The 25,611-nt window shown below is 49.1% G+C and overlaps 1 protein-coding gene across 4 annotated transcripts in view; it reads right to left on the bottom strand.

The window, feature by feature from the left end:
* ARHGAP22 (Rho GTPase activating protein 22) overlaps window positions 1-25,611 on the bottom strand; it is a 181,693-nt gene that overhangs the window by 115,537 nt on the left and 40,545 nt on the right. For all 4 annotated transcript variants that reach the window (XM_018042511.1, XM_018042513.1, XM_018042512.1 and 1 more), the window contains one exon: window positions 15,038-15,237. In XM_018042511.1, the coding sequence (XP_017898000.1) occupies window positions 15,038-15,237 (200 nt within the window). The remainder of the gene's footprint in view (window positions 1-15,037; window positions 15,238-25,611) is intronic.

Here is a 25,611-nt window from a genome sequence, read left to right as displayed (position 1 = left end):
AGCACGCCAGGCCTCCCTGTCCATCGCCAACTCCCGGAGTTTACTCAAACTCCTGTCCATTGAGTCCAGTGATGCCATCCAAGCATCTCATCCTCTGTCATCCCCTTCTCCTCCTGCCTTCAATCTTTCTTAGCATCAGGGTCTTTTCATATCCCAAATGTGCATTAAAAAAAACAAACAAACAGAAATTCTGGTTGGTTGGAAGGAAAGTGAAAGAGGTCACTGGATATTTTAAAGTGCACAGCTAGTTTTGGTAGATATGAACTAGGGAGCTTAGTGGAAAGGGTACCCAAGGTTAGCAACTATTCTTGCCTGACAAAAATAAATCATTTGCTTTGAAAAAAAAAAATTAATGAAACCTATGTTGGTCTCTATATCTGTTCATTTGGTTTGGCCCTAGGAACAACCCCCTCCCTGCGTAACACCATCCCTTGTGCCATCGAGCAGGGCACAGTGTAGATTCAGCAGGCCCAGGATGGTGAAGGACAGGGCTCCTCTTTCATACTTTGTGGTGACAATCTGAGGGGGACCTCCTGCAGGGCCGGGGGTGTCTGTACTTCTCCCACCAGTCTGGGTTTTGAGCTTCACAATTGTTCTGTGATCTTCACACTCGAATCCAGTTCTCTCTCTAAATTGATCAAAGCTGGGTCTTTGGGAAGTCTTCATTCTTCATCTTGACGAGAGGGAGACTGTCTAAAGAACCAACTTCTGAAATGCTTCCTAGCAAGTGGCACGATAGGATTTTCCACCGGCAGAACCTTGGAAAATTGCAGACACATTTTCAAAGGCAACCACTTGGGTTCTTTATCCCCTGTAATTCAGACTGTGGCCTCAGATCAGTCTTAAAAAGCTTTATCCTCTGACACCCAACCAAGCACTGAATCGCTCCAAATTCTAAATAATACAGATCAGAATGAATTTCAGTGCCAAGCAGGGAACCATTCTCCTCTCCTTATCACACAAGCCTGTAATCATGGTCCATTACTGTCCAAAATGTAGATATTTAAAAAGGCAAACTAGAAGTTGGAGACAAATTGCTTCTTGGTTGGGGTACCACTTCTCCCTGAGAGTTGAGACGAGTTACTCGTCTGGTCTCATTCTTGGCTCAGGTCTCATCCTGAAGCTTCTTCCAACAGATTCCAGAGTGACGCGGCCTCCCATGCACTGCACATGCTCTTGGTGCTCCATGCGCCCCCCGCCCCGCTTCACCATCGTGCGTGGGCCACACCTGGTCTCCTGAGAGAATCTGTCAGCCTGAGACGTGTGCCCTTGGGGCAGAGTGTTGGAGGGACTGCGCTGTGCTTTGCAGAAAGCAGGGGCTTGGGGTCTCAGCACCAGCTTCCTGCACGTCCCTAGATGATCACAGGCCCCGAGGCCCTCACCGGGAGGGCTGCCCACCCCAGGACCCGAGCCCACAAAAGTCTAGCTAGGATTAAGGGTGAGCCTGGGGCCCAGGGCCTGGGGTCTGGGCAAAGCCCTCAGCAACCCTCCAGCCTCAGAGCCAACAACCTCTCCCAACCCAGGAGAGAATGCCCTTTCCAGGGCGGGTGGGTCCTCCTTTGATGGTCTTGGATTTCCCTGTGGTTAGTTCTGCATCACTCCAGGACCCTGATCTAGGTTCTGCCCCAAATAATGAAACCCTGACTGTCCCTGAGGGACACCTGGGGACATTTCCCCAATCAGTCCCATCTCACTCCAGAGGCTGTGGGATTGAGGCTGTGCCCATCGTTCCAGCACTGTGACACCTTGGGCCCCACCCAGTCGAGAGGTCCCAACACAATCACCCCCCAGGCCCCTGTCATTCGATCCTACGTTGCAAGGCGTCTGTATGAAGCCAGCGCTCACTAGGTTTAGTATCCTGGCCCCTCTGCATCACTGTGGCAGGCCCAATGCTGGGTGCCGAGTAGCTTTCTAGAGACGCAGGGGAATGAATGCTTGTGATGAGCGCCAGCATGCTTACACCGGTGCTTCCTAAACCCTCTGGCGGTGACAGGGCTCTGGCCAATCGGGACTGGGCGGAAGTGACATCATCCACTTCCAGGCCTGGTCCTTTACAAACTGCATGTGACTTCCAGCCTTCTCTCTTCCCTCCCTCCCTGCTTCAACCTCGGAGGCCACAGAGATGGATGAGGCTGCCGTCTGGTCCACAGCAGACTTGCCGCAGCACGAGGTAAACTATTATTGCATTTAGGTGCTGGGAGTTCAGGATTTAGCACTGTTTAACTGATTAGATATACTGAGCAAACACATTTTAGGTAATTTTGCCCCAAACCACTCACTTGGCACAATAACATTTTTAATATCATAGTACATTGAGACACTGTATTTCTCTGCAGAGCCACTTAACTAATAATAATTATCCTCTTGCTCCTCTAATTGAATGTTGGGAATGAAAAGCAATGAGAGGGCAGATCCATCTACTTATTACACAGCACTGGGGGGCATGGGAAGATGGCATCTGCCTAGCTCTGTGGTCAAAGTGCTGAGCAGGACATGGCAGAAGGTCTGGGTTCTGGCCTCCAACTACAACAGCTGGAGAAGCCCCTTTCTCCCTGACCCTTCAGACTGGAGCATGCGAAACCCAGTGAGGATACAGGTCACTATCCAAAAAGGGCAATGGCTCCACTGTTCCTGGCTGAATGCCCAGCCTGTAAAGGATCCCCATTGAGCAGTGGAGGTCCTGGGAGTGTGAAAATACCCCCGTTTCCCCTTGGCTCAATGGACCAAATGGGAGGTCTCTTTGCCTCCTTAAAATACCTTGTGTGCGAGGTGAAGTTTAGGGAGAACTACCCCTGTTTCCTCTGGTGTCCTTGTGATGGCTGCACTGGTCACTGCAATCAAGAGCAGATGCATTTAGAAGGGAAGCAGCTATCAGAGGGCTTGAGCTCAGAGCTTTCTAGCAGGGAACGAGACTTCACTGATCAGCCACTTCTTTCCAATGTATTCTCTGACCCAAGACTCAGGCAGATGTTGGTTTCAACTTCTGCTGCACCTAGGTGCTAACTCTGCCCTTGGCCTTCAGAGCCCACGGGGCAGGTCTGGAGAAGCCTGTGCCTCAGAACCGGGAGCCCTTGATAAGCAGCACTGCCTGGCCCCTGCCCACATGGTGAGGTGACCGGGGGGCGTGGCCGCCCCGCAGCCAGGATCTGCAGTACTGATGACAGAGCTGCTCCTCCTCGCGCCGCCCCTGCCACGTTTCCGGGGCAACACAGCTTCCAGCCTTCTCTGCCCATGATGAGGAGGCTGCCTTAGAGGCCCCCCCTGCCATTCAGGTTGGCCTGGGCCTTGGAGCTCACTCCCTGGGAAGCTGGTTTCTGCTCAGAACACCTACTGTCGGGACACGCCAGGTCTGGGTGCTTGCCTTGGATGGGAGGGACCCCCTCTTGACTGGATGTAGTTTGGTTCTATCTTACTGCTCTCCAGGCCCTGCAACTGTTCTGTGCTCTAGGGTCTGTGGTCATCTGGGAGAGGGGCTGCTGTGCTGTTTATTTGAGAGCAGGTTAGCCTGAGAAACACGGGATAGATTCCTTTGCACTGATCCCTGCCAGCCTGTCTTGCTGAGCAGACTGCTGCCGAGAGCACACGCTGCTTTCTGCCGAGGAAGGCACACTCCTATCCGAATCCTCTGTGAAAGATCATTCAGGAAACCTACCCACCGTCCTCAGCAGACAAGGCAAGGCAGCAAAGTCCCAGCAACACCCCTAATCAGCTCCGTTTTGCTGATAAACTGTAATTCAGTCTTCAACTAATACGTGAAGGAGCTAGAATGTCCCAAATACAATAAGTAAGTTATGTTCATCTAAACAATGAATAAGATATGTTTTCCATGCTGCCTCAGTGGTATTTGATTCAGTTTTTTTTGCCTCGTAATTGACAAAATGAGTCATTTACCAGTCTTCCAGCTATTACTGTAAATTAACTGGGTTCAATTGAAAGCCAAAGGATTGATCTATTTTAAGTGGAAGGCATTTAAATACTGTAAACGAATATCCATGCTGACTTAAAGTTAGCAGACCCTGAGAGAAGCTTATTATATTTCCACCAACAGGCAGACACACTGGAGGAAACACGGAAGTCATTTTTAGAAGCTGAAGATCCATTCTGTAGGCAGCAACAGCCTGAGTGCGGAATAATTCAGAGGCGACCGAGACACTTGGCAGCTGCGATTTCATACTCCTGAGCAAGTCGCCAGGCTTCTTGATGGCTGGGTTCTCCTTCCCCATAGCAGCGGCAAAGTCTCACCGTATAATGATGAGCTGTAGGTACTCCTGAGGTGCTGTCATTGCCACTCCAGCGGTCGCTTTCAGAACCTCTGCAGTTGGTATGAGTTAAGCTTGAACACATATTTGGGGGCGGTTATGTTTTTCCTTGACACGTCAGATGCAGAAAAAAAAAAGTACTTTAATGAAATAGCTTAAAAATTGTTCAAAAACAACTTGGCTGCTGTAGTCAATTCTAAATTTACTGAATACATTTGTTTGATTTTTAAATAACTATTCGGCAAGAATTTTCATTTTGATCTGTTAGTGGAGCAGAGTTACATTTCTCAAATAGCTACAAAAAACATAAAGTATCCCTTAAAGAGAAGCCATGCCTTCTGACATTGGAACCTAAATAAATGAATTTTTTTTTTTAAAGAAAAAATAAGACTCCGGTGCTTAATTCTTCACCAAAGCAGCATTTGAAATTACCCCCAAGGGCATTTGAAATAAGAAGACATTTATTGTTTAAGTTTTCTTCTGCAGTGCTAATGGCAACATTAATACCAGTATGCAACTAGCTCGTGGTTATTTCTATCGCCCTGTGGGGGACATCTGTACAACAGCTACTGAGCTCCCCTGAGGCAGCGAGTGGGCCTTGTCCTTTCCTCACACACATGCAGGTTCCTTCTGAGCACAGCTGCATCATCTGGAATCTGCTGTGGCGAGATCTGTGGGGCAGGTAGGGAGGTAATTCAGCATCAGGGACTGGAGCAAAGTACCCTTCATATCTGGGGGGCATGGTAGCCCCTGTGCAATTCTGTTTGTCCTGACTGTGGCTTTTGGAGGCTCACAGAATAAATGTAGCCTTGTTTGCATAAGGACACGGGGCCTGATCTAGTAGCTTTCCCAAGATTTCTCTAAATGATTTATCAAGTCTGTCTCTCATACGGGTAGGAGTTCAGTTTCCTGAGCATCCTGGCTGCTGTTGATTGGAGTGGGCTAGAAGGTCCAAGGATGTCTCACCTGGGGCCACGAGGTCTGTCTCCTCATAACTGTGTGGTCCACTCAAGCACCCTCTCAGCATGGCAGGGCTTCCCAGAGCAGAAGCAGAAGCTCTTGGTATCTCAAGGACTGAACCTAGAACTTGCGTGGCATCTCTTCTGCCTCATTCTATTGGTCAAGTAATCACTAGGGCAGCTCAGGTGCAGAGGAGAGGAAGGAGACTTGGTTTCTCGTTGGGCTCATACGCATGTAAGGGTTAGCTTTTATTTAGATTTAAACCCGTGAAGTAAGGCAGGGCAAAGATCAGGGCCATGCTGCATACCACTGGACTTCTCTTGCTTGACTGAGCTGGGTGATTGCTAAACCTTTAGTGAGTACAGTTCCACCCAGGTGAGGTCACCACTAGGGCATAATCTTACTTTCATGGCAGCCCTATAAGGTAGGTGTGGGTAATGCTCACCTCACAAAGAGAAAACTGAGGCTCAGAGAGGGCAATAACTTCTCTGGTTACTAGCTAGTAAGCCACAACCTAGAAATCTGTCATTCTCTGTCAAGCAGGATTCAATAACTCGCTAATGTCCAGACACTGGGGTGTCCATGATGGTCCTGATGCCCACTGCTCTGGACTCCTAGTTGGAAAAGGTAATGCAGGGTTGCTCTCAGGGAGCCTCATGGATTCAGGTGGTCCGGGCTTCCAGGATCTGTCGCCTGTTTTCACATTTCATTTTAGAAGCCTCTTTGGAGGACTTCTATCTGAGATACCATTCCAAGGATTACAGGAATCTTGTCTCCGAGTGTTTAGGCAGCACTGACATCACTACAGCTGCCAGCTGCCATTTGTCCAACCCTCAGGGCAGCCCCAGAACATCACACCAAATGTGGGAGCAAGAAGGCTACAATGATCTGTACAAATCTACAAGTCGGAGGTGGTATAAACGGGGTTTGAACCCAGGTTCTCTGATTCCAAATACTGTTTTCTTTCCATGGTATGAAAGCCTCCATTTCACCCTTCCGAGCATCACTTTCTCCACCTGCACAGTGGAAATGGATTGTATCTGCCCTTGTAGGGTTGCTGTGAGGCTCAATGGAAATTATGCATGTCATTTAATTTAGAGTAAAAAAGTATGAAATTATTTTAAAAAGTATTTTATTGAGCATCTACTAGGAGTCAGGCACCATTCTAGACACTGAGGACACAGGGAAAACCAACCAAACAAAACTCTGACCGTGATGAGCTTACGGTCTAATACGTGAAGGCGGTAAAAATAAGTTTCTTGCCAGCTATTGAGCACTTTACAAAAACAATGAAATATTTTCCCACCAAGGATCTAATACAAGGCTGGATCAGAGTGTTCACTCACTCAGTCAGTTTATTCATTTATTCAATCATTCATTCACGTAAGCATCAAATATTACTGAATCAGTTATGGGTCAGGCACCGTGCTGGGTGGTGGGAAAAGATAAGCGGTAAGTAGACAAGAGGAGAAGGGGGTGACGGAAGATGAGATGGTTGGATGGCATCACTGACTCAATGGACATGAGTTTGAGCAAACTCAGGGAGATACTGAAGGACAGGGGGCCTGTCCTTCCTTCCAACTCTTCCACAAAGAACTGGACACAACTTAGCAACTGAGCAACAAACACAAAGATAGATAGAGGTCCCAGGTGAATGAGGTTTGCAGCCTAGAATGGAGAAGACGTGAAGCTGAGAAATTTTAGAAAATACCAGTAGTAACGTCAACAGTGGCGACAATGATAACAACAACAATAATGACCTCTAGGCTGGTTTGAGTAACAGTTTACAACCGATGAAGGAGGCTCAATGAGCTTTACTGAGTCAACTCCAGCTGAGTTGACCTTACAAGGTCTAGCTGTGAAGCAGCGTCTGACACATGGCTTGCTTTGTGACTTGCTGTGAGCACAGAATGGCTCAGACCAGCCTGATGGGATCTTAACCTTGCCCCCGCACTGAGCTGAGATAAGGGCAGTCTTACTAGCCAAAGCTGTGCGGTCCCGAGGGCAGACATTAAGCAGACTTCAGGCGCTATGGTAACACACCCACTAACCTCGGCCTGATGCCAGTCCCCAGTTCCCTCATAGGGAACATGGAAACAACACAGGCACCTTTCTCAGGGGCCAGGACCCAAGGAGCCAGCTCACGACAACGCTGTTTTTGTCTTTGACGTGCAAGCTGGTAAACAAAGCCTGGGGGAAAGGGGTGACTGGGGCCTGCTGGAGCACTCGCCGTGACCTTCAAGCTCTGGGGTCAGATGGCGTCTTTCTTCCCTTGTTTTCTCTTTTAAAGGCTGCAGGTTTCTGATCGCCTAGTATTAACGTCCGCTCCTAGAAGTGCATCTGCTTTCCCATCCATCTTGTCTCTCTTCCTCCCAATTCCAAGCTTTTACTCTAAATTAAATCAAACTTTAAATCAATCTTCTCTCCCACTGCTGAGCCTCCCATTACTTATGCTCCTGGAAAACAAAACAAACAGAGCTCAGCCTGCTCTCAAAGTGATGTTCAAATTGCCTCTGCTGGAACCTGCAGCTGCATCCGCCCCCGGCGTAGGTTTGAGGCTCTGCCGCCCGGGATGCAGGCGTCCCCTCTCACAGTCTGTCTTCTGCTGCTTCCACAGTGCCTCAGCCCCTTAATCCAACACCTGCAAGTTTTCGAGGACACCAGCCCCAGCTGATGGTTCTTCTGCCTCCAGCCTGGCGCCCTCCCAACCCCTGCCTGGGCCGCTGTAGATGACTTTCCTCTTGGAGCACCGGAAACTAAGTCTGAGCCCCCAAAGCTCACAGTCCCGCAGTGCTGACAGCACACGGATCCAGCCTCTGAGCGTGGCACCCCAGCCCTCCACACGCAGTTTCTGCTGCCATGTGCACAGTCTGGGTTCCTGCCGACACAGTGAGCTTCACACTTCTGCTTCAGAGGCCCGGGGCTCCTCCCTGGGTGTGAGCTGCCAGACTCATGCCCCCCTCCCCACCAGGTTCATTTTAAAACATTTTCTAAGTACCTTCAATGTGCCAGGGCCAGCTCTGCAGGGGCGGGCTGGGCTTGGCGGCTCTGTCTGGAAGAGGGCGCCCGTCGTCTGACCTCTAGGCTGCTCCCCGTCCCTGTTATCTGAAGAGAGCTGTCTGGGGCTGTCCCTGCTGCATTCCTTCTCTGCTTTTCATTTGTCTTTTCTTGTTTAACTTAAAATATGGACTTAAATAAATATAGTCTCCCTGTGAGAAATTAAAATGCAATCACCCCTCGGTACTGGTGGGGAAGGGTTCCTATACTGCTGTGTCTCCTATGAAGTTATCCAAATCCTTGGATTCTCAAGCCCCTTATATAAAATGTGTAGTATTTGTATCTAGGGGCTTCCCAGATGGCGCCAGGGGTAAAGAATCCTCCTGCCAATACTGGAGACACAAGAACTCATGCATATCCTCCCACAGATATTTTTTAAAGCATCTTTAGTACAATGTCAATGCTGTGTAAACAGTTCCAGGTGTACAGCAAATTCAAGCACTGCTTTTTGGAAACTTCTGGAAAATTTTTTTTCTGACTACTTTTACTCCTAGCTAAGTTTGTGGCTGTGGAACCCACGGATATGAAGCGCCAACTGTAATACAAATAAATCTCGAGTTTTTTGATCGTCACCCCGTTCTCCCCAAAGCCTTGCCCTACAGCTTTGATTTGTAGTAGTCATAGTCTGAAAACTCCAAAATTATTTTAGCCTTATTTCCCTTATTTTTTTTAAAGTGAAAGTTCTATCTCACAATAGTTTTAGAGAATCAAGTAGTTCTGCCAGGCTTATTATAAGGCAGCAATGTCTTCCTTTTCTACCATTGCCCAAATCTTAGTCACCACTTTCAGCTCTTTCGGTTGAGTTTTTTTCTTTTCTTATGTTTATTTCGAAATGTACGCTTATATTACCACGTATTCATTTAAAATTCGGGGACTGGGGAGCTCCCTGGCAGTCCAGTGATTAAGATACCCTGCCTGTACTGCAGGGGTTGCAGGTTGCTGCAAGGCAGCAAAAAAAAAAAGAAAGAAATCAATAAATGACTTCGGTGTAAAAAAATTTTTTAGGCATTATCTATGGAATTCCCAGCACGGAAGTTTGAAATTTTGCTTTATTTAACTCCCCTCTCAGCCCTACTCCCCCACAATGTGCCTTCCTGAGCCCCCACAGTACCTTTGGTTTCATCAGTCAGCACCCACTGTTTACACCCCCGTTCTGGGAAATCTAACTTAATGGAACAGTTTTTCTAAGGATTCCTTCTTTCTTCGTTTCTAGAACTCCTTCTCGGGTGCTGAGTCATCCTTCCTCTCTTTCTCTCTGTTCTTCTTTCTGAGAGATTAGGCCAAGTTTTCCATCCAAGCTTTCGTCTGAGTTTTTGCTTCTGGCGTTTTATTTCTCAGTTCTGGGAGCTGGTTGGTGCTCTGGCTGTCCATTTCACAGCCTCTCTCTGAGGACGTCAGATGGTTTTACGCACAAGCTTTCTCCCCCTTGCATAGTTTTCATTGCACCCAAGCTGCTTTTTAAACTTTGTTCCTTTCTGGTGTTTCTGTCCAGCCTTCATATGTGACCCTTCCCTTAAGTGTCTAGTGACCCAAAGCTCTTCACGCCTGCTAGCTAGAGTTCTCTAAGCAACTGATTGGAAGTTGTATGAGGGGAAGGCAGGGGATGTTTACATGGCAGGCCGAAAGGGAGAAAGACAGAGAAAGAGAGAGAGAGGAGAGAGATCTGCCTGGGCTGTGTCATGGGGGACCCCTGCTATCAATACGTTTTGTGTTTTTCTTCTTGGCCTATCAGATTTTCCAGTGAAAATTGTTCATTTCCCTCCTGAGGGCTATTCCTGACTGCTGGGATCTGGGAGCCAAGTGTGGGATGAAGACTGGAAGAGCTAAGCACTGGTCTGCATGTCCACCTCCATCTAAGCCTCCTGCTGCAGACTGGTGCCTTCCCCCCCCTCAACGATAAGGCCGGCGTCCTCAGTGTCCTTCCCAGTTATACCCCAGTGAAGAGGGCAGTCACGGCTTTGCACCAGATGGTTCAGGAGATCTGCTAACTGCTTTTTAAAGTGACTTTCAACAAGTCCTGTATGGAGCTCTTCTTTCGCCCTCATTTTCACAGATAATTGGTCCTGCCAGTGTTCTGAGTCTTTGATGAGGGGTGAAGGGCCCACTCCCTCCCCCCCCAACAACCAGACATTGCAAACCAGATGCAATTTTGTGCTCTCTGTAGTGCTGGCTTGGAACTGAGCGCACCAGGGTCTGCTGAATCAGCCGCCTCCTGCCCAGCTGTTGTCTAGCATCCACTAGCGGCCGTCCCTCCCCTGCCGTCTCCATCCAGGTGCATTCACACTTTCACGAGCCTTTAGTGCTCTATGCTGGAACTCTGGGGTTCTAAAGTCTGTCTTCCTTGGTTAGAAGCTTGAACTCAGGCTTTGATTTTCTATTAACGTGAGTGTTACAAAGTGTGTGTGCGTGCAGATTCCTCTCTCTTGCACACGTGCCCTCACTCACTGCCACTTTGTTCTTAATTTCTAAGTCTTTTTTTTTCCCTTTTGCACTATTGTAAGTCTCTATAATTTCATTTTTTTAAAAAATGGAGAACAATGAGAATTCTTTTCTTTGTTTATGTATCCTTCAAAGCTATGTCATTAAGAGCATGAAAGTTCACAGCTGATCTATTTTCTAAGTAGGTTTTAATTTATGCTATAATGAAATATTTCTCCTTGTTCCTTTTTTCCCTATCACCTTGAATTCTACTTGATTCTGATGTTCCTAAATCTGCTTTCTTTTTGCTGGCATACCTTTTCCCCTCATGGTTTTGTTTTGCAATCTTTATGCCTATTATTTTATTACTTTCTCTCTTTTTTAAGCCAGACATCTACTTTCTGTCTTTTAAGAGACGGATGAGTCTGACCTATTCATATTTATTATGACAACTGAAATAGCTGTTCCTATTCCTTGCTATCTTATTTATTTACTTTTCATTTTCTATTTACCTTTTACTCTTGTTTCCTGGCCCCCTCCATTCTCTGCCCATTCGTTGAACTGACTGCATTTAACATTGCTACATTTTTTCCACCTTATGTTTTGTAAGTTATACTTTCCATTTCTATTCTATTCCATCTCTAGTGGAAGCCAAGAAGCCCACAGTGAAGAAGGGGGATAACTAAATTTAAGGGAATCTTCAAACAGTGGAAATGGACTGGTCTGATCAATAAAGAAAGTGGCGGGAGTTTTCATGGTGCAAGAAACATTTCGCAGGAGCTAAACCCATTTAACAGGAAAAGACCTGGAATCTTCTATTAGTAAAACTGTAGGGCCTGTCTGCTGGAAACTGTTACGGAAAAGTGTTTGGGGAAGCTGGAGGGACAGGGCCACACTTTCAGGCTCAGCTTTAAAGCACCTTAGCCTACTTTTTCCATCTGAGTTCCCATCTGAGCCAGTTCTTCGGCCGTCTTGAATTTTCCCCATCTCTGCGCTCTACGTTCTCTGCTGACCTTTCTGCCAGTGAGAAGGGCAGAGTGGAAGGGATAGGGCTCTGGAGAGAGAACAAGAATGTGGGCTGGGAGTGATCCTTATCACGCGCATGTGCAGCATCAAGGGTAGCTGGACATCCCCCCTCTCCACAATTACATCTGCCGGACAGACCACAGGCCATCTGTTAGGAGGGAGCTCACTCCTGTCACTGTAGACAGGGAGCAGGGCCCATTTTCCAGGAACCAGATATTGAAAATTAGTCCATTACATGTAGTTCATGCAATTAAAAGGAAATCTGTGGGCTGTTTGGCCAGAAGGCATGCAGGTTTGAGATCATACTATAAAGCTAAGTGAGTCAAATTTGACCAAGAGTCTCCTTGAGATTGGGGACCTGAGCAATGGGGCTGCTAGAAAAGTCAGGCTTTGTTGGGGAGGGGAGATTCTGGAAAAGAATAATCCCCCATGAGGGACTGGCAGGGTCACTGAGACCCCGGAAAGTCCAAAAGAGGAGCCGTGGGCATCGCCCTGGCATCGGCTGGGAGATGCTGGCACCCTTCGGGGACCCAATGGCTCCCTGGTGACAGCTGCCCTGGCTTAGTCTGGGTGGCACCCCAGGGCTCCTTCTGTGTCCAGGCTGGCGACTGGGATGACAGTGCCTCCATTCTATTCACTGTTTCCACCAGGAGCCACTGACTTCTGGAAAAGGGGACAGGTGAGGGAGAAGACTGCCCAGGATGGGAAAGCTGGGGGGTGGAGGTTCATTATGGAGCTGCAGTGATGGGTAAGGGCCACCTCAGGCTCATGGTGAGGAATATGTGGGAAAGCCTGGGTGACCTCAGTGTGTCACTTTAGTCCAGAGTCCACCCAGAATCATGGTGCATTTCTCCCAGGAGATGGTGCTGTGGGCTGAGCCACGACGGGGATGATGGTGGGGACCACAGGCAGGGCTCTGACATGCTAGGGGCCCCGGCAACTTGTGGCCAGCATCATCAGAAGCACGTGTCCCTAACAGGGTAGCCAGAAGAGTCGAGATGCTATTAAAGGAGGCTGGTCTTCACCACAAAAGCAGAGACGAGAAGGAAAATGGTGGGCAAGCCAGAGGTGTGGTTCCCGATCTGGGCTGAGTGGCAGAGCTGGGGAGGCAGGGAGCAAGGCAAAGGCAGGGCTGAGGGTATATAGGGGTGCTCGGAGTTAAGTGTCCCATGTGCTAAGATCTGTGTTCAGTTGTGCCTATGTTGTACAATCTAACCCTTGGTGTATCTCTGTGAGGTAGGTAATAATGTCTCTATTTTAGTAACGATAAAACGAAACAAACAAAAGAAGTAAGTGACTTGTTTCAAGTTATTCAGCTAGCAGGCCTGACCTAATTCAGATCAAACTCAAAGCTTCTGTTTGATCCCCTCCACCCCTCCTTCCTCCCTGATAAAGCCTGGGAGGCTGGGCAAGATCAGAGCTCCCTCAGCTTTAGCCTAGACCCACCTTCATGAGTTTTGTCATCCCTACCTCTCATCTCTACTGTTAATGATTTAAAAGTTTTCCTTAAATAAGTCTCATTTATTTGTGTGTGTGCACGTATATGCACATAACATATAATTTACCATTTTTACAACTTTTAAGCATATAGTTTACCAGCATTAAGTACACTCACATTGCTGCACAAGGCTTTTTGTTTTTAACTTAGATACAGTTTAGAAAGGAAAACATGCAAGGACTCTCATGAACGGAAATCAGTATGACTTTCCATAAACAGGAGTTAACCACTGGAGTAAATACAGTGAAGGCAGAAAGTGACTAACTCGCAGCTGGTGGCTACTGTCACTGAGGTCTCTGAGATGAGGGCTGTTCCTTCCCACCCTCAGAGCCCTATTTTTTTTTTTTTAATTGAAGGATAATTGCTTTACAGAATTTTGTTGTTTTCTGTCAAACCTCAACATGAATCAGCCATAGGTATACATATATCCCTTCCCTTTGAACCTCCCTCCCATCCCCCTCCCCATCCCATCCCTCCAGGTTGGTTCAGAGCCCCGTTTGAGTTTCCTGAGCCACATAGCAAATTCCCATTGGCTATCTATTTTCCATATGGTAATGTAAGTTTCCATGTTACTCTCTCTATACATCTCACCCTCTCCTCCCCTCTCTCTATATCCATGTCTATTCTCAGAGCCCCAAGTTTTTAAGGGAGGATCCCAAGTACTGGAGAAATGTTAAAGACATGACAATTCCTTCTTCACACTCAGAAAATCTGGAAGAGGAGTCCTTTTCCGAGAAAAGAGGGTCATTTTCTCGCTGTGATGTCAACGCGACCCTGCACTATGCCCAGGCACCTTCCCCCATCTTGCCCATCACTGAGCCCCTTCCCCACCTCCCACAATGCTGTGATCCCTGACCCCCAAAAAGGTAATCTCGCTTGACTTTCCACTTTGGATCAATGACTAGGTGCAGCCTTTCTTTGGGAGAAGTCCTTCAAGTTCTTCCCCATTTTCCCCAAGAGAAACAAGGGCAGCTCCCAGACTTTCTTTCTCTGTGTGGATCCATAACGAGGGTTAACTTGCCTGAGCGCCACAAGCCCAGCACTTGGTCAGCACCATGCAGAGCACTTGGTTACGATGTCTGCATGGCGCGGCTGAGAGCAGGACACGCCAGGATGGCTCAGGCCAGTGGCTGCTCCAAGTGACTGAACTTAGTGCGACAGGGTGGAAAGGCGGACGTGGTAAGCACCAAGGCGGGAGCTTAAGGCGCTGGTGAAGACAGAAGCCATCAGAGGGGCAGAGGCCTGTGACACAGGTGTTTCACAATGAGCCAGACTCCAGCGTGACGTTAGATTCGCCTGGGCGCCTGTTTCCCTGCACAGTGGAAGAAGTGGGGTCTGTGTGTCCTCCATGGAGGCACTGACAGGTTGAAAAGGACGTAAAGAAGAATTTTTTTTTTTCCTGGCCATGCCACAGGACTTGTGGGGTTCTTAGTTCCCAGACCAGGGATTGATCCCTTGGCCCCTGCTTTGGAAGCACAGGGTCTTAACCACTGGACTACCCTTTGGGTGGTTGTTTTCTTTTTAAGCCATGCGGGGATGCTCTCTATCAACATTAGAAGGAAACATTTCAAAGACTGAAGCTATTGATGTGTCGCAGTAAAACCAGGTGTGATCCCAGGAATGTGAGAGCTGAGGATAAATCTCACTTTGGAAATCCTAGTGAAATGTCATGCTGAGCAGTCACAGGCTTGGTGCCTGAAGGGTGGAGGTGCTGACGGGAGGGTCTCTCTCTGCCTGCTCCCCTCTCCTGGAGACAGTTAGCCATGCCCCCTGGAGCCCCCCCAGGATGCCCACTGGACACAGGAAGCGTGCTTCTCACCTGGGGCTTGGTCTCATCTTTGTCCTTGTAGTAGAAGAGCTGATCCCCACGCAGCACGAACCAGCGCTGCTGCCAGCCCTTCATGATGCTTCTCTGCTTCTTCAGCCAGCCCGCCTTCAGCACGGGGCCCAGCCTGCGGGGGCAGGGCGGCCGCCCGGGGCTCCGGCTCTGCTCCCCCATCACCAGGCTTTTGGAGCGGGCTGGAAGTCAAGCACACGCACAGTGAACAAAAAGGACGGCAGGCCTCGGCCAGTCCTTGCCCCGCTCTGGCATCCCAGCCTCCCGGTAGCCACTGCCATGGGAGCTTCAGCCAGCAGGGCGTGACCGTGCTTGGCCTGCCTCCTCCTCAGGTTGAAAGGGGCAAGGGCTGGAGCCCCTTAACACTGTAGCCAAAGGTCATCCACCTTGGGGAGCACACAGCCTGCTTCCTGGTTAGTTTCTGCTGTGTCCGTGGGACCCCAGATTCCCCATTTCCCCAGGCTTGCTCATCCATCCATCCATCCATCCATCCATCCATCTTTCCATGTGTTCAATGACTCACTCGTCAATTCAGCAACGAATATTTATACAGTATCTACTGTGCGCCAGTCGCTGTTATAGGGATTGAGAAACAAGCGCTGAGATAAGAAGCCTAACCATCTGGGCCCCGCTGGAGCTCACCTTCTGGCAGGGTTCCTGTCATCAGGCCCCAAGGGAGCTGGCCCCGGCAGCCTCCCTCCCTGGATTCTGCATGGCACCCCTCCTCTGGAGGCATCACCATTTCCCAGAAGCCCCCACCCCACCAGGCAAACTCCCTCGCTGCTTCCCTGAGATCCTCTTGGTGGCTGGGCCTGGCCAGCAGGACCTCAGCTGCACTTGCCTGCTGTGACTGGTTGATGGCTCCCTGGCAGGACAAAGGGGCTGCCCTCCTACCTCAGAGCCTCTTCTGCCCTGCACATACCACTGGGCAGCACTCTGCCAGAGTTGGTACTGCCTTCCACGGTGACCGAGTTCTTGCCCCTCCCATACCTCCCCGACTCTTGTCTCAGGCAGAGCTCCTCTTCTCTCTCTCTCTGGCAAGTAGCAAGGATATTGCTGCAGGGCTCACTAGGAAGGCCAACCTGGACTTTGGAGGAACAACTCTGAGTCCAAATGTAATCCCACTTGTAATCTTTAGACCATAGATCCTAACTTGGGATTGGAATGCATGATCCGCACAGCCCACACCTACTGCACCATGCCTGTGATTCTCTGTGTGTGTATCTGTCTAAGCTCTCTCATTACGCCAGTGACTGCAGCTCCCTAAGCCTAGCCGACCTCTGTCCATGCTGGACAGTAACCCAGGCCTTTCTTGCATCCCTTGCCTACTCAGCCCCTGGCTTTGGCTGCACGCTACTGCTGTGCTGGGCTCAGCTGTGTCCGACTCTTTGTGACCCCATGGACTGTAGCCTGCCAGGCTCCTCTGTGCATGGAAGTTTCCAGGCAAGAAAACTGGAACGGGCTGCCATTTCTTCTTCCAGGGGATTGTCCTGACACAAGGATCAAACCTGTGTCTCCTGTAACTCCTGCGTTGGCAGGCAAACTCTTCACCTATTGAGCCACCTGGGAATGGTGATCCTCAAGATCCAACTCCACAGGGCCTTCCTTCTGATCTCTTCTAGACAGTCCTTCCCTCCCCCACCAGGACATGAGCTCCAAGGCTGGTAATGATCTGTGTGGTTGCCTTGCTGACCCTCTAGACTGAAGGGGAAGGGAGGGAAGGACATGGTGTCTCATCAAGTTCTGCACGTGGCTCTCATCACCAGGCCAGGCAGGTAATGGATGTAAGACATGGTTGTCAAACATCTTGAGCTACTTTGGCTTACTCTCTTTTTTTAAAATTGAAGTATAGTTGATTTACAGATTCAGCTCTACTTGGCAGAAGCAGGGCTCTCGTGGAGGAGAGGAGAGGCCAGCACTGCCCCCCTCAGCTCACCAGGGAGGCGCTTGCCACAGATGCTACTTAAGCTGCCAAGCTGGCCTGGGGTGCCCTCCAGCCACTCAATCACACAGATGCGACTTAGAAGGCCCACAGAGCAGCTTGAAAGGAAAATAATTGCTGTTATGATTTATTAATAAGCACTGTTCCTGTCTTCAGCACTTCCTTGAATCAAGCCATTCAGTTCTGTAAACATTTAAGCTGAGATTTCAAGTCAAACAGCTCTGACATTCTAAGGTTCCAGAAACAAGGGGAACTTCTGGCCCAGGAGCAGGTTCATGACCTGAGGAGGAGGAGGAGGAGGAGGGTGCTTTCTGCCCGCCTCAGGGTCTGGCTCTTGAGCTCACAAGCACAATCATTCATTCACTGACTCATTCATCCATGCCTTCCAAATCTGCAGAACTCCTCCAGGTAAGGCGCAGAACCCCGAGTTGCTTGCGTTCCCCCAGAGCCCCCAGGCTGGCAGGGGAAATCAGCCACAAGGGACCACCACATGGAGATGAAAGAGCCACAAACCACGTGGACAGGTCCAGGCTGCAGAGACTTAGCTGAAGGGGCACCTTTCCGCTGTAGACATCAGCAGAGCCGCCTGCAGAGGGGGCACCCGGGCTAAGCCTTGAGGGATGAGCAGTATTTGGACCCACCTGAGAAGAAGGGGGCTCCGATCTGGAAGGAGCGGGTGTGGCATTTGCTGCCTCTTGGCTCAGACCAGCATGCATGCTGGGCTGACGCTGTCCCCTAGTCTCACTGACAAGCGTCTCTTGAGAGGGCGGACAACAGTTCCGCCTCTCCTCCTTCGCCCCTCAGTCCCTGCCAACCTCTGCATTTGGAGAGTCTGTCCTCTCCTGAAACTGCTCTGACCAAATCCAACAGTCTGGTTCTGACTCTCAGCCTCCAGGGCCCTTGGTGCTTAGCCCCCACTGATCACCTTCCTCCTGAAGCTCTCCCCTTGCTCTGCAGAGCCGACTGCCCGGCACACCCTCCTGCCACCTGCCCAACCTGCTCTGACTTCAGCTCTTCTCTTCTCCCTGAAAGTCCTGCTACTGCCCGGGTTGCCCCAGAGGCCCCCCATTCTGCCATGAGTCCAGGTCTTTATTTCTGCCTGGGTCCTTCTCTGGGACTCCAGGACCACCTGTTAAACCATCTGAGGGACATCTCACAGCGATGGTTCACGATCGCCTGTGCAACCCGTCCAGCCATGCACCTGCTGTCCCTGGTCCTGCAGGGCTTCCTCTCAGCCCCTTGGTTCTTCAAGCAAATGCCATTTTCTCAATGAGGACTTCCTGGCCACTCTTAACATGTATCCCCAACCCTTCCATCTCCCCTTTCCTGCTTTACTTTTTGCTTAAATTCTAGTATAGCAGCAGAAGAGGGCCAATCACAGAACAGTACACAAAGTATAAGACTGTGTAAAAATGGAAGAAAAACACAACCCTTTAAACAAAAGATATCACAAGGCATACTCAGTGGGCACACGCATTTATACAGAAGGAGCGTGTCGCACCTGTAGCAGTGACTATGGTCGTGGAGGAGAGGATGGAACTGTAGTTCTGTAGTTTTATGCAGGAAAGAATGTGTGCATTGCTTACATAAATTAAAATAAAAACTTTAAAAGAGAGAGCTGTTGAGAGGGAGCTGAATCGCCAAAGCACAAACAGATGCCTAGCCTCTGCCTACTCAGAATTTCCAGGCTGAACAGATGATCCTTCGTGGAAGCGTGATCCTGGCTCATCTGCGGACCTTCCGTGGGATCAGGTCAGAGGGACCCTCTGTAGGTGAGCCCCTCCAGTGGGCCTGCTACTCCAGCCTTTGTGCTCCATCCCATTTCACATAAGAGAGAGGCTCAGAGAGCGTGTGAGTCACTCACTCCCCCAGTGTTGCCACAAGAGTACCTGGCAACAGCTGCATCTTGGAAATGGCTGAGAACACACGGAAGACGCCTAACCCAGCGGATCACGTCAGAGCTCTGCTCAAGTTCCCTTGATTCCTTCTTCCTGTTTTTATGCCCCCTTATTTCCAACAGCTTTCCCTGGGTGATTTTTCAGGGCTGCTGCCCTGTTTTGGAGACGGTCCTTGGGATATTGGGGCCATTCTGAGCAGGCACGGAGAGAACCGGAAGTGCCCGGGAATTTACTCCCCCGCCCTCACTCCCCAGCCCTTGGCCGAAGACTCCTGGGTGTGGGAGCTTGAAAGCCCCTGCAGTCTTGTTTCTAGTTTGAAACTTCTGGGAGGAATAAGAGGCACAATTCAAAGTTCCCCAGGGGCTCAGGCTGATGCCCCCTTCCCTGGGCTTTGCAGCCCAGTTTGGCCACCCCTCCCTGGCGCTGCTCCCCTGCCCCTCACTGGTGGCCCTTGGGAACACCTCTTCAAGAAATGACTGCAGACGACCCTCAGCCTGGGGCCTCTTGATGAGACGCACAGCAGGCGCCGCTTGCTGCTCTGGGGCCTTCTGCCGAGGCTGTGGCACACTGGCCTCAGCAGCTGCCAGGGCATCAGTGCCCTGGTTTCCATCTGCAGCCCCGAGAGCATGGAGGAGAGGCTGAACTTGAACTAAAACACGGTTGATTTATGAAAGTCAATGGGATTTTAAAGCCGGGCTGTGCAAACAGCAAGACAGCTCTCAGAGCTGAATTGGTTTAAAGGGTGAGCATCGAGGCCGGAAGATTGATGGGGCAGAGGGAGGTGAGGTAACGGAAGGGGAGCTCCGGAGGGGGGCAGCCGAGACGGTTTCATAAAGTTAATGCAATTTGCCACCGAGGGCAAGGGGGCCTCGCGAGGTTCCCAGCTGTCCTGAGAGCCTCCGATGATTTATTACAGGATGGTTCCTGAGTGCTTTCTACCTTTTTTTTTTTTTTTTAAACCTGTTACTTAGCTTCTTTCTGGGCTCCACCTGGTCATCTGTTCTTTGCTAAGCTCCCCACCTGAGGGGTCTAGAGAACCAGCAAGGCCCCCTTAATGGGTCTCACTTTGAGGCCTGGAAGGTGAAGAACAAGGAAAACTAGCCCCCCAAAGTAAGAAGTGTTAATTCTAATATAACTGTGAGGAGGTTCTAGAAAGTTTGGATTATTTTTCCAATAACGACAACTTTGATGCTTTAAAAGCATCAGCATAGAAGGTCGCACTCTTAACAGTCACTTTCATTGGCCCTTCCTGGCTCTGGTTCTCAATTCAGCTGGTGCTGGTCTTCAGTGAGGGGGGCAGGAGGCAGGTGGCCCCCCAAATGCTTGACCCTCACTGCCATACAGTGGGCATCCACAGGTTTAGCTGGGCTTGGCCTTCATCTCGCCATCCATGGGGCTTGTGGGGCCTCCTGGGTGTCCGCCGTGGGAGAGCCACTGGGTCTGGAGATAAAAGGCACATACCTGCCCTGGCGAAAGTGAAGGGGGAATAGAGACGCCCAGATACAAGCGTCTGTCATCTCAGCAAGCATAACGGGAGATGAGAGGGTTAAGGCAGAGGCATGGAAGTCAGGCTGGGAGGCCAGAGGTGGGACTGAAGCTGGATGAAAGAACAGAGTGAGCCGTTAGAGGGGATCGCCACCCCAAAATATGCTACTTTGGCATATTGACTGTTTTGAGCTGAAGGCAACTGAGAAAGAGTGCACGGGCGGGCTCCCTCCCCTCTCCCTTTCTGCTCAGAAGCAGGGCGTACTTTCCCTTACTGAATAAAGGTGCCTTGCCACTCCCATACCAGGAAGAGGAGAATGAGACTCTTATCGTGCAGAGGTGACTTCAGTCTGCATAATGAACCTCTCTAAACCACCCTTACCTGCCGTACTTTTCCCAGTCACCTTCCCACAGTGTATGCCCCTGGGTTTAGCTGCCCCTTTTCTATGAAGCAGCCCCTCACACACTTCAAACAATCAATAAAATGTATATGCTTTTTCTGCTATTAATCTTTTATCATTTTAATTAGCAGGCCTCAGGTACATAGCTTAAGAGGGTAGTAGTAGTTAGTAGTTTGTCGCTCAGTCGTGTCCGACTCTTTGCGACCCCGTGGACTGTAGCCCACCAGGCTCCTCCCTCCATGGGATTCTCCAGGCAAGAGTACTGGAGTGGGTTGCCATTTCCTTCTCCAGGGGATCTTCCCGACCCAGGGATCAAACCCAGGTCTCCTGCATTCCAGGCAGACACTTTAACCTCTGAGCCGCCAGGGAAGCAAGTGTTTTCTCCCCTACACTATGGAGGGCTGTGGGATAAAAGGATGTGCTCAGCAGAGGGAGCAGGAAGACGTGCAGGATGAGAGGGCATGGGGTTAAACCCAGGAAGTCTGGCTGCCAAGCTTTTAACATTGACTCTCACGGACCAAGTTCCTGCCTTAGAACAGACCAAGCCCTAACCTCTTCCCACTAACACTAATGAAACATCCTTTCATCAATCCTTGAGAAAGACAAGCCTTATGGATCTCCTCTAACCTCCATCCACAGACTGGATCTCCAACCATCACCCCATGGCAGGGTCCCTCTTCCTGCATCTCCTTTAAAGAGGCTGCTTAGCTGTCACAACGTGGGCGAGCAGTTGGGAAGATGAGAAGACCTCTGTGAGTCAGTGAGCATCCAGGTCTTCAGCTTCACTTCCCACTCACAGCACACGCTCTGCTCTTTCCAGGTCAATGACTGGTCCCCACAAAGGCCACTCTGTGCCAGATCCCTGTACCTCCGTTGCTTGCCAGCCTGATGAGCCCTGACACCCTTGAAGCATCAGTGCACCTGTTTCCCACTGTGGAAGGACTCATCTCATAGGTCCCCAAAGCAGGGTCTTGCCTGCCATCCATTATGCCACCCCCATATAGGGCACACACCCATGGCCAGACAAGTGCCTCTCTATGCTGATTTGATTTGTAAGCTTCTATCACTACGAACAAAGCTAGTGGGGGTGATGGAATTCCAGCTGAGCTATTTCAAATCCTGAAAGATGATGCTGTGAAAGTGCTACACTCAATATGCCAGCAAATTTGGAAAACTCAGCAGTGGCCACAGGACTAGAAAAAGTCAGTTTTCATTCCAATCCCAAAGAAAGGCAATGCCAAAGAATGCTCAAACTACCGCACAATTGCACTCATCTCACATGCTAGTAAAGTAATGCTCAAAATTCTCCAAGCCAGGCTTCAGCAATACGTGAACCGTGAACTTCCAGATGTTCAAGCTGGTTTTAGAAAAGGCAGAGGAACCAGAGATCAAATTGCCAACATCCGTTGAATTATCAAAAAAGCAAGAGAGTTCCAGAAAAACATGTTTCTGCTTTATTGACTATGCCAAAGCCTTTGACTGTGTAGATCACAATAAACTGTGGAAAATTCTGAAAGAGATGGGAATAGCAGACCACCTGACCTGTCTCTTGAGAAATCTGTATGCAGGTCAGGAAGCAACAGTTAGAACAGGACATGGAACAACAGACTGGTTCCAAATAGGAAAAGGAGTACATCAAGGCTGTATATTGTCACCCTACTTATTTAACTTATAGGCAGAGTACATCATGAGAAATGCTGGACTGGAAGAAACACAAGCTGGAATCAAGACTGCTGGGAGAAATATCAATAACCTCAGATATGCAGATGACACCACCCTTATGGCAGAAAGTGAAGAGGAACTAAAAAGCCTCTTGATGAAAGTGAAAGAGGAGAGTGGAAAAGCTGGCTTAAAGCTCAACTTTCAGAAAGCGAAGATCATGGCATCCGGTCCCATCACTTAATGGGAAATAGATGGGGAAACAGTGGAAACAGTGTCACACTTAATTTTGGGGGGCTCCCAAATCACTGCAGATGGTGACTGCAGCCATGAAATTAAAAGACACTTAACTCCTTGGTGACCAACCTAGATAGCATATTGAAAACCAGAGACATTACTTTGCCGACTAAGGTCCATCTAGTCAAGGCTATGGTTTTTCCAGTGGTCATGTATGGATGTGAGAGTTGGACTGTGAAGAAGGCTGAGCACCGAAGAATTGATGCTTTTGAACTGTGGTGTTGGAGAAGACTCTTGAGAGTCCCTTGGACTGCAAGGAGATCCAACCAGTCCATTCTCAAGGAGATCAGCCCTGGGATTTCTTTGGAAGGAATGATGCTAAAGCTGAAGCTCCAGTACTTTGGCCACCTCATGGGAAGAGTTGACTCATTGGAAAAGACCCTGATGCTGGGAGGGATTGGGGGCAGGAGGAGAAGGGGACGACCCAGGATGAGATGGCTGGATGGCACCACTGACTCGATGGACGTGAGTCTGAGTGAACTCCGGGAGTTGGTGATGGGCAGGGAGGCCTGGTGTGCTGCGATTCATGGGGTCGCAAAGAGTCAGACACGACTGAGCAACTGAACTGAACTGAACTGAATGGCAAGAGAGGGCGCCCTCCTCATGCCTGATCCTCAGAATGTAGCACAGAATGTCCCACTGAATGCTTGCTGAAAGCATGAATGGACATGAAACAGGAATCTTCAGGTTCAAAGAAGATGGGCAAGATCAAATCCAAGAGACTTTGTGCCTTTAGAGACGATCTTGGCCTGGAGGAAACCTGCCAGAGGGATTTCTACCGTCCATGGCCTGTTCCCACATGATGAGAGGTTAAAGGGCCATTCCTGTTATCAGAGTAGCAGCAGGTAGAAGCAGGAAGCAGAATGTCCTTTTCCTACTTTTCCTGGTTTGGCAGTGGGAGGAGAGAGGCTAACTGAGGTCATGGAAGGGGCACAGCATTTGGAGGCTCTTTAGGCACTCAGAGTCCCAAATTTCCAGATAAAATGGGAACAAAATACAAATCCTATCCACTTCCTAAACTGTGGAGAGGAAGAAGTAAGTGACACTTTGAAAGTGTGCTGCAGAGACGCACTGACTGGATGAATGGGGGTTGGGACTGTCTCGTTGCTGCAGGCTGAGCCCTTGAGAGGCCTGTCCCCTCTATCAGACCTTGTCTGGGAGCAGCTACCCTAGGTTTGCTGCCCCGGCTTCTGTTCAGATTAGCAAGCCATTCACCAGGAGCTGGAGATCGGTGGAGTTGATGTAATTTAGTATTGATTATAAATTTCATTTCTGCCTGCCTATGGGCCATTAGCTTAGATCAATACGCTCTCCACCCTTGGTTAAGTAATCATTGAGGCTGTTGATGATTTCAGCAGTCAGGGCAGGTCCCTGGCTGTCTTGGTTGAGGGGAGCTGAAGGCAGCTCCCAGCCTAGGTCTAATCCTGCTCAGGCCTGTCTTGCAAATAAATCATTTATTCCCACTTGCAAACATGAAGTTCATGGCCAAGTCTTCAGTTCTGCGGGGACAGAAGTGCTGCCTGGAGCTCCTGGGGCCCAGCATCTATAGTGCCTTAGACCCTAAGTGTCTAAGAGCGCTGGTTATATGCTCTGGGCATCTTCCATGGGGAGAACTCAGTTTTCCCATCAGCTGGTATCTGCGAGGAGAGGCAGGAGGAAAGAGAAGGAAATCCTGCCACAAGGGAATGCAGATATCTCTTGAGATCCTATATTCATTTCTTTTAGATACAAACCCAGAAATGGAATTGCTGGGTCATATGGTGGCTCTATTTTTAATTTTTTGAGGAACCACCGTACTGTTTTCCACAGTGACTGTACCAATTTACATCCAGTATTCCGCAGCTCCCTGTTCTTCACATTCTTGCCAATATCGTCACCTCTTGTCTTTGGATAATAGCCATTCTAACAGCTGTGAGGTGACATCTCAACATGGTTTTTGATCTGCATTTCCCTGATGATTAGTGCTGTGGGCATCTTTTCATGTACCCCTCGCCCATTGGTATATATTCTTTGCAAAAATGTCTATTCAGTTCTTCTTCCCATGTTTCAGTCTGTTTTTTTTTTTTTTTTTGCTATTGAGTTGCAGGAGTTCTTTGTATGTTTTGGATATTAGCCCCCTACTGGATCTATGATTTGCAGGTATTTTCTCCTATTCTGTCGGCTTCTTTTCCATTTTATGGGCTTTGCCTTTTCTAACAAAGCTTTTAGTTTGATGCAGCCCCCTTTGTTTATTTAGCTTTTGCCCCCTTTGCTCTTTGTGTCTAATCTGAAAAATGATGGTCACCACGGATGGCAAAGAGATGGCCCCATACGTTTCCTTCTAGGAGTTTTATGGTTTCAAGTTTTCATGTTCAAGACTTTTGAGCTGGCTTTTGTGTATGGTGAGAGCTAAGGGTCCAGTTTCATTCTTTTGCCTGTGACGGTCCAGTTTGCCCAACACCATTTATTGAAGAGACTGTCCGTCTCGTATACTGCCCATTGTATATTGCTGGCTCCTTTGTTGTGAATTGATTGACCACACATGCATGGGTTTATTTCTGGGTTCTCTATTTTGCTCCATTGATTTATGGTCTGTTTTTGTGCCAAATAATTTCTTGATATTTTTTCCATTTTCAATACTACCTATTGACTCTAACTATGGAAGATGGGGATTTCATTTATTTCACTCTCCCACCTCATCACATGTGAGCACCCACTCCACCCTCCTAGCGCAGTTACAGTGTATTTTTAGTTTGATCAATGTGAAGAATTTGCATTGTTAGTACTATGTAATTGCTACTCCCAGTTGAGCTATGCAGTATACTATAATATTTCATGAACCAGTTTTTGTTTTCCCTGGAGTTCATAATTGCCTTGCCTTTTAATTTGCTTGGT

Source organism: Capra hircus, chromosome 28 (assembly GCF_001704415.2).
Source record: "Capra hircus breed San Clemente chromosome 28, ASM170441v1, whole genome shotgun sequence".
Classification (NCBI taxonomy): Eukaryota; Metazoa; Chordata; class Mammalia; order Artiodactyla; family Bovidae; genus Capra; species Capra hircus.
Note: the sequence above shows the minus strand (reverse complement) of the source record. Positions and strands in the feature narration are given on the sequence as shown.